Genomic DNA, 9,504 nt, shown 5'->3' with positions numbered 1-9,504 from the left:
CCCCGAGGAGCGGCCGCCGACGCCACCGAGCTCGAGCCGCGCTCCCCCGGCGTCAGCTCCGCGCTCCTTCCGCTCCCGGCCGGGCCATGGCCCCTGCCGTCTGGTCGCGCCTCGGCCGCATCCTCTGGCTCGCCTGCCTCCTGCCCTTAGCCCCGGCTAGGGTGGCCGCAGGTAAGGCGCTGGGCAGCCCGGGCGCCCACCCTCCCCGCAGCCGCAGCCCCCCGGGGCCTGGGGCCGTCTCCGGCGGGTGGGCTAACCCGGAGACCGGGCTGCGGAGGTGGCGCCGTGCGCCCTACGCACACTTCCCTCCTCCCCGAGGCCACTGCGGCGCGGCGGGCGCAACGACAACCTCTCCTCTTGCCCTTCACCCCTCTCCCCAGAAGTCGCCCCGGCACTCGAGGGGGACCCGCACGCCCCTCGGCTCCTGCTTTCACCCGCGGGTCGGCTCTGCCCTGGAAACCACGCGGGGTGGCCGGCGCATCTGTATGGATGTCTGAGGACCTTGCACACGCTGGGGGAGGGGAGGACGATGCGGGGACACCGGGATGTGCCAGGGTCAGTCATTGCGCCACAGCCCCCCAAGGAGCGCAGACAGGTTGCCCGCGCGTGAAGCACCGTTTTTGCCTTTAAATGTCGTCTTATCTGGAGAGCTTTTCCACCTTGTTTGGGCTGGCTTTGGGGTCATGCGATTGTAGAGCCCAGGAGGCCAGAGTGCCATTTCCTCTCTGGAAGTGATTTTCAAAATGGTTCCTGAGCCGAGAGGTTCCTCCGGAGCCCACCCCGTGTCCACCGGGTCGTGTTTTTACCACCCCTAGCTCCCCACCGCCAGGAGGCCGGCACCAACATTTCTGCCACATTTTGGGAACAATAAAAGCACCATTGGAGAGCTGTCAAGGGCGGGTGGGACGTGAGCAGCTATGGGGGTTAAACATCATCCAGCATTTTTCATTACACCATCCCCTCCCCCCAATAAAAGAGTGGTAGAGAGAGGAAGGGATCTAATGCAGATTTGTGAAGGAAAAACCACAAAGTAAAATAAAAATCTGCATCTTAGGGGTGAATTAGGAAAATTTTGTGGGAATTGTGCTTGGTCAGGATTACCCACTTCCCCTTGGAAATTCATATAGAATATTAGGTTTATAATTGTCCAGAAATTATCACTGTGTTCCAAATTGAAAAAAAAAAAAAAAAGTGAATCAATTCTTTGGAAATCATATATGATTCCCAAGCTGGCCGATTGCAACCTTGATATGGTCAAAATCACAGTAGCTGGGAAAGAGGAACATACATCTGCCTCACCCACGGGAGAAAAATAGAGGCTCAAAAGGCTTTCCCACACTTCCTGGGCTCTAGGTCAGCCTGCATGGTTGCTTTGTACACTTGGAGTTTGTAAGTCGGGAATCCATGTACTGACTGGACTGTTAATTAACTACAGGTTATGTTATCCAGACTTAAGAGGTACCCTTGGGAAGTGTTTTGTGCTGTCTACATATGCTGTGTGAAAGGGCTGGTTTTCTAGAATGATCTAGAATATTCAGGGCCCCACGTGCTATGTTGTTGGGCAATGTGCTTGCTCCAAGTGGAAGCCTGGAGGACATGGTAGGTGGGTATTTCTTCCATGGGCCAAGCATTGGGGCAGTAGCCCCTTCCCTTTTTTCTTTGGCTCCTTCATCTTCAGGTCACATGGGGTGCTGGTTGAACACCCACATCCCCTGCCTTGGCTGCTCCGTACTCCAAGGCCATGTCACCTGTGCTCCCACACCTGGAAAGATGAACTTGGATGGGTAGAGGAGCAGGTCATGGGCTTGGTTCCTTCAGCCACTCTGGGCAAAGCCTTCAGGGTCCATTTCAGCCCTGGAGCCCTGAGGAAGAGGGGCAGTGTCACCCGGGGCTGTGAAACACCTGTTTTTAAGACAGCAGCATGAGAAAAAGTGCGCTCAGAGCTTCCTTGTGGCTGGGCACGTGGGGGGCTCCCAGGAGCTGGGCCAGTGTCTGTGGCAACGTCTGCAGCAGCTGCAGCCCCTTCCCACCCCCACCCTCCCTCCTCCCAGCCCCAGCCCGCTGCCCTCCTGATTCCATTCCCCTGGCAACGGATCTGTGTGGTGCTGACATGCGCCTATCTCACTGCAGAGGCAGGACGGCCATTAGTATGCAGCCAAATGTCCCTGCCACTTGCCAGCTTTGCTCTCGCCCATGTTCCTCTACTGAGGGCTGGGGGGATGTTGGGGGGGGGCAGAGGGGGTGCAGGGAGTCTGAGGGAGAAGGGAGGACGTGGCCTCTCATCTAAGCACCTCTTTCTGTGCAGCCTGGCCAAATGCTTCCTCTCAGCCAAAGGGAGATAGAGCACAGACTTGCTGGGCAGCCCCAGGCAGCAGCAGTGGCCCATGCAGGCCTCAAGTCCCTCAATGTATTTGCTTGGAGAAGCTTACAGCACAATGCCTGGAACTCTGTCTTTGGGGTTAAGACACTGCAAGTCCCTTTTTCAATGCCAGCATTTCCTCAGACGTGAGCAGCCCTTGCGTCTTAACTCACATGACTTTATAATTCAAGAAATGGCCCCGAAGGAAAGGGATTCAGAACAGGCGATGTGTGACATGGATAAGAGGAAAGGCTGGAGCCAGAGTCCCCAGAGGAGACAGGCAGTGCTGCCGTGAGGTGAATAGGACAGATGCAGTTGAGGACAAACTCACTCACCTCCCAGTTTTGCTGAGAGTCCAACAGGTCTCCTGTGAGGTCTCTGAGCGCAGGAGCATGTTGTGCATTTCTGGGTCTTCCCAGCACCTGTGGGGGATGGGGCACAAGGAAGGGGCTCAGTCAGTACCAGCAGGATGAACAGCCTCCAGGGGCAGGGCCAGGTGGACTCGTCCTTCTGCCACACCCTACTCTCTAGGTGCCACTTGGCAGCAGCGGGACTGAATACCTACTATGTGCCAAGCACTTTGCTGGGCACGGGGGAGATGGAGATGACCCCTGCCCTCAAGGAATTCAAAGTGCACTGTGAGGGACAAAAAAACTTCGTTCCAACATGGAGTTGTGACAATGGGCTCAGGCTGTTGGGAGAGTGCTGAGAGGATGCAGGGTACAGGGAATAGGCATTAGAAGGGCATTCTAGCAGTGAGAACGGCATGTGCAAAGGCCCTGAGGCCAGAAAGTTAGCACATGTGAGGGACTGCCAGAGTTAAAGTGGCTGGATGCAGCATGCATGTTGCTAGATGTGAGGCTGGACTCCACCTTGAGGACAGTTGATAAGCAGATTTACCGTGCAGGAAGCTTGTTGCTGGGGGTGTCTGAGCAGGGGCAGCACTGGAGGCTGGAGGCAAGGGATGAGGATGGAGCAGGAATCCAGACAGGGCTGAATGCAGGCCTTAAGCAATGTTAGAGGTGATGATGAGGAGGCGAAGGTGTCCAGATGGGAGGAGTTAGAGTGGCAAAAGCATGGGGTTCTTGGGACAGCTGGATCCTCTAACCTGGACAGAGAGTGAGGGGGTGAGGAAAACAGGTTTGGGGAGAGGAGAAATGCAAAGGGATAAGACCAGCTCTGTCCAGTAGAAGTTTGGGCAATGATAGAAGTGTTCTGTGTGTGCACTGTTCACACAGAGTACCCACTAACCACGAATGCTGTTAAGCACTTGAAATGTGGCTAGCGCGATGTAGAAACTAAACTTTTAGTTTTAATTAAATTTCAGCAATTAAATCTGGTTAAATTAAATTGCATGTGGTTAGTGACTACTGTATTGCTCTGCTTAGTGCAGAGCCTAGAGCTTGGGGAGTAGGGCTGTGTCACTGCTCTCTATTAGCATTTAGGAGGCACTTGAAGCCACAGAAAGGGTAAGTTTGGTTGGGTTTGAGTGAGATGAACAGAGCAGAGCCCGTAGCCCCTCCACCCTTCCTTCTGCAGCACCTCCTCTGCCCAGATGCACGCTGCAGCCTGCCCGGGCTCTCCTGCCCTGGCCCGGACACTCTCTGACATCATGCCCTGCAGAAATTTCACCTGAAGAAAGAACCAAATCACAGGAAAAACATCATACACCCAGATGTAGTGTAGCACTACTGATGAGAGTGAAGGGTTGTAAGCATTAAGATATATCTGCCGGAGGCATTATCTTGCAAATATGGAAATTGATATTAGTGAGACCATAGACATGCTGTTGACATGTCGTCCTGTAAAAATAAAATAATTCAAAATTGTGTGCAGGACTGCATAAAAACTATGCATGAAGAAGAGACATGAGGATGACAATAGAAGCCATTGTCTTTGAGAAGTAGGATAATGGGACAGTCCTAATATTCTTCATGCTTATGTATTACTTTTATGATAGAAATGAACCTTATTTTTAAAATCTGACCTTGCTTATATGATAAAATGTTATGCAGCTGTCTAAAATAGTTGAAGAATAATGACTCAGCTTTGTCTTTCAAATTTGATATTTTGTTTGACACACATAGCCTTGTCCAAAAGCGTGAGTAATGGTGGGCTGCAGTTGTCCAGCCGGAACGGCAATGGTGGTCCCTCCAGTGATGACCACTGGTGGTCATTTTTGTAGCTGAGGTATAATTATGGTGAGGTCAGACCTGAGCCATACACATGCTCTATAAAGCCTTGCTTGGCTGGCATGAAAAGAAAATATAATTTGGTGATATTGTAAAGAGCTATGATTTGGACTAAGTCAGGTCCGGGTTTGAATCCCAGTTGGAAAATGAATTAGCTGTGTGATCCTTGGGCAAGTAGTTGAGCCACTTGAGCCTCAGTTTCTTCCCCTATAAAATAGAATAATAGAAGCCAGCCTAGAGGTGGTAGTGGGGTGCTTTGCCACACCCCCTCCTGACACACGGTCTCTGTTTCTGGGCTTCTAGGCCTGTATGAACTCAATCTCACCACTGATGGCCCTGCCACCATGGGAGCAGAGGTGACCATCTCAGCTAGCCTGGTGGCCAAGGACAACAGCAGCTTGGCCCTGCCTGCTGATGCCCACATGTACCGCTTCCACTGGATCCACACCCCGCTGGTACTCACTGGCAAGATGGAAAAGGATCTCAGCTCAACCATTCATGTGGTCAGCAATGTGCCTGGGGACTTCCCGGTCTCTGTCTGGGTCACTACTGCTGACTGCTGGATGTGCCAGCCAGTGGCTAGGAGCTTCGTTGTCCTCCCCATCACAGGTGAGGGTCTTTTCTGTTTGCTAATTTGCCTTCAAACCCTCTGTACAGAGAAAAACATCCAGCCTCACTGGTAATCACGTAGATGCAAATTAGACCCATGGGTTCCTTCTCTGTTGTCAGTTGAGTTAAAAAGGATTAGAAAATGGTAATACCTGGGGCTGGCCTCATCATTCATTCACTGATTCTTTTTCCTCCTCCTCCCACTCCCTCTCCATCCCTCTCCTCCCCACCTTATTCCAAGAGGTCCCTGCCCTCTTGCCCATCTGGGGTTTAAAGTCTAATAAAGAATTTATCTTCAGGAAATAATCTCGATTTGGGTAATGCTTTATGCACTAAGGTGTGTGTTGCAGTGCTGTTTATAACAGCAAAAGAAATTCTACAAGCTAAGTATGCAAACATAAGGGGACGGGTTAAGTATATTGAAGTAGTTTATACAACTATTAACAATGACCCTTACAATGAGTTTGTCATGTCATGGGTAAAACCCATGCTTGTATTATTACATATAAAAAAAGCAAAGCACAGAATTGTACAACCAACCTGATAAACTGTGTTTAACATGCGTATACATTAAACACACAAAAAAATACTTTGCAAGACTTCAAAACGTCAACAAGGGTAATATTTGAATGACAGGTAGTTTCTTTTCTTTTTATTCTAGTTCTGAGCATTTTCCAAATGAGCTCTATTGAGCACATCTTACTCTTGTTCTGCTTGTGCGATGGAAAAAAATCAGCATTTATTTTTTCTTTTTTTAGCGAAAGAGACACAGGACAGTGGCCTGACGCAGCCCAGCATGCTGAGTGTGAAGATTCAGTTAGTAGAACTGCTAATTTTTCTAGGCTCATCTAACATTTTGAAATATTTCCTATAACTTCCTTGCAAAGCCTGTGCATTTATTTCTCTCTGGTCCTGGGCATCTTTCATGCCAGAAGGCTTGGGGTCCTGGTAAAAGGGGTCAGGAGTGAAAGCTATGTGTGTAACACCTACCGTGAGTTTTCACCAGTGTCCACGCAGTAGGGAGACGACTTGGATGCCTCCGTGTTCAGGGACCTGCAGGGTCCCCTTTCCCCGTCCAGCTCTGACAGCCAGAAAGTCTGGGTGGGGGAGTGGCTGCTTTGCCCCCCTGCCCATGAGATCACTCCCAGGCTCCTTGCATCTCTGTGGACTCACCCCTCTCACTCTGTCTCTCCCAGAGTCCCTTGTAGGGAACCTCATTGTCACCCAGAACACCTCGCTGCCCTGGCCCAGCTCCTTCCTCACCAAGACAGTACTTAAAGTCTCCTTCCTCCTCCATGACCCAAGTGGCTTCTTCAAGACTGCCTCCTTTCTCTACAGCTGGGACTTCGGAGATGGGTATGTCCTTGTTGCAACCACTTCTCCTTAATGCTCCATAGTCTTGGCTGGTGGCCCCTCCGCATGTGCCTTGTTGTTCCATGCATTGTGCAGAGTGTCTGTGATTCCCCATCTTCCTTGCTGTCTCTCTCTCCCTCCACGTGTTCCTCGAGCATCTGTTCTGTCCCTGAGGACCGCTGCTGACCCTGCCTTTCAGATGTCACAACCTGGTAGAGGAGGCCATTGGTGCTCTAAACAGCCCTTTAAGGATGGTCAAGGCAAACAGGATATTCCGCCATTTGACTTAGAAGGCCAATGGCAGATGTGGGTAGAACTCAGGTGCTCCAGCCTCATTTTCCTTACTTCTCTCTAAACAAGCCAGGTTGGGAAAGGGGGTCAGGCACTTAGCCCAGGCAGCCCACAGACAGACACCCGGAGCTGCTGTCCACAGTGAAGCTCGGTGGGGACCCCCCCAGCCCCTTAGCCGACACTCCCATGCACTGAGCCTGAAAGTCCCAGGGGGTGAGGAGCCATGCACGTGAAGCTTACTGAGCCTGTGAGGAGCTTGGAAAACTGGGCTGCGGTCTCCAGGTATCCTCAACGCTCTCTGCAGGGCTGAGAAACACCTGGTCTGAAAAAAGGCTGAGATTTGGAAGGCAGAAAAATATGGAATGGAGAAGGGAAGAATTTAGAGACCTGTTGGGCCAGCCTCCCTTACTCTAGGAAGAGATGCTCATCTCTCCTCTTTCAGAGACCCCCAGTCCCCCAGCAGAGAGAGCACTTCCTCTGTGTGGATTTTACATGCATGGTCTCATGTAATCCTCACAGTCACCTGCGTGGCAGTCACCTGTTACTATTACACCCACATAACAGGTGAGGAAATGGAGCATTGAGCGGGTGCTACTTTAGGTACTGTTATCTTCTTCTGAAAAATGGGAAGAGCAACGTCTCACTCAAGGGGTTAGGGCAGAATGGATGTTCAGAATTAGGGCTGCCAGCTGTGAATCCGGGCTCCTCCTCATTAGTATAGTGGTGAGAAAAGAAAAGAAAAAAATAGTTCATCCTCCACCACCATGCTCTACTGCCTCTGCACAAATGTATGCCAGGATTTCCTTTGGTGTTCTATGCCAATGTGATGGCCCAGGGACCTGCAAATGACTCTTTAAAGGCTCAGATAGTCAATATTGTAGGCCTGGGGAGACATGTGGTCTCTGTTGCAACCGTTCAATTCTTGCCATTGCAGCATGAAAACAGCACAGATAATATGTCAAGAAATGAGCGTAAGGGCTGGCCCGTGGCTCACTTGGAAGAGTGTGGTGCTGATAACACTGAGGCCACAGGTTCAAATCCTTGTATAGGGATGGCCGGTTAGCTCACTTGGGAGACTGTGGTGCTGGCAACACCAAGTCAAGGGTTAAGATCCCCTTACCAGTCATCTTTTTAAAAAAAAAAAAAAGGAATGAGCGTAGCTGCATTCCAATAAAACTTATTTATAAAAACAGGGGGTGGGACAAATCCACAGACTCTTGTCCTAACCCCATAGCCCCATAGTAGGCAACAGATGGTTCTTCCATGTTGTCAGTTGCAGTGTCCTCTGCTCTAAACAGCAGTCTGTTCCTTCTGATCCTATTAAAATACCTTAATAGCTTAAATGGTTATCTTAATCATGGGCACATTTTCCATGCAATATGAATTGAAAAATTAGATTTTATTATTTTTCTCCTGGGCTGCCCTTCTGTCTGTTTTCCTGTTTATATAGAGTAGGGGAGAAAGTAGACATGTTTCTCAAATTTCTTATTTTACATAATAAATGTTCTCTATACCTAGACAAGAGATAAAAACCAGGAGCAAAAGCAGCCACTGGCTGCCCCAGACTTGGATTTTTGTCTTGCTTTAAATACATGTGTGGATGGGCCGAGCCCGTGGCGCACTCGGGAGAGTGCGGCGCTGGGAGCACAGCAGCGCTCCCGCCATGGGTTCAGATCCTATATAGGGATGGCAGCTGTGCTCAGGCGGTGTGGCCGGTCTCAAAAAAAAAATAAATAAATAAATAAATAAATAAATACGTGTGTGGAAAAGGGAGAACAAATATTTGTAAGGAAGTACATATTTGCTTGTAAATGTAAAATATAAAGTAAGAGCAGAGCAATGGAAATGTATTAGTCTCTTTTTGTGTTGCTATAACAGAATACCTGAGACTGGGTAATTTTTAAAGAACCGAAGTTTATTTGGCTCATGATTCTGGGACAGCTGCATCTGGCACGGGCTTCACGCTGCTTCTACTCATGGTGGAAAGTGGCAGCCAGTGACAGGTACAAGCAGATCACATGGCAAGAGGAAGCAAGAGAGAGAGGAGGTGCCAGGGTCTTTTAAACAACCAGCTCTCACAGGAACTAATAGAGTGAGAACTCACTCACTACCCTCCCCCAGGCCATTAATCTATTCATGAAGGATCTGCCCCCATAACTAAACCGCTCCGAACATTGCCAAGTTGGGGATCAGATTTCGACATGAGCTTTGGGGGACAACACATCTAAACTCTACCAGGTAGCAATATTCACATCAGAAAAGTAGGATTTGAGATGAAAAGTATTAGAAAAGAACAAAGAGAGTTCCTTTAGTTGTAAAAGGTAAATTTGCAGGGACGATATTACAGACCTGAGCCTTTGAAATATTAGGGCATCAAAACATATGAAGAGGGCCGGCCCGTGGCTCACTCGGTAGAGTGCGGTGCTAATAACACCAAGGCCCCAGGTTCGGATTTATTTAAAAAAAAAAAAAAAAAAAAAAAACATATGAAGAAGGTTTTTTTTAGGGAAATTACCTGGAAAGGGGGGAAAAAAGAAAATAAAAGTTGTCATAGTAGATTTTAATATTCTGCACTCCGACTTTGACTTTTTAAAGAAGACGAAGTAATGACAGAGGATTTACATAAAATAAATTAGTTTGGGCGGCGGCGGCAGCAGAAGCGGCAGCGGTGCCGCCTCCTCACCCGGCGGCGGCAGCAGC

The 9,504-nt window shown here is 49.5% G+C and overlaps 1 protein-coding gene across 1 annotated transcript; it reads left to right on the top strand.

Annotated features, from left to right (window-relative positions):
• Positions 1-6: 6 nt before the first annotated feature.
• LOC103604207 (transmembrane protein 130-like) lies at positions 7-6,547 on the top strand. Its single transcript, XM_008588786.1, has 3 exons — positions 7-171; positions 4,855-5,160; positions 6,357-6,547. The coding sequence occupies exons 1-3, from the start codon at positions 87-89 to the stop codon at positions 6,545-6,547; spliced, it is 582 nt and encodes a 193-aa protein (XP_008587008.1). The 5' UTR covers positions 7-86.
• Positions 6,548-9,504: the final 2,957 nt, after the last annotated feature.

This window comes from Galeopterus variegatus, unplaced genomic scaffold (genome assembly GCF_000696425.1).
Source record: "Galeopterus variegatus unplaced genomic scaffold, G_variegatus-3.0.2 Scaffold5034, whole genome shotgun sequence".
Taxonomy (NCBI): domain Eukaryota; kingdom Metazoa; phylum Chordata; class Mammalia; order Dermoptera; family Cynocephalidae; genus Galeopterus; species Galeopterus variegatus.
Note: the sequence above shows the minus strand (reverse complement) of the source record. Positions and strands in the feature narration are given on the sequence as shown.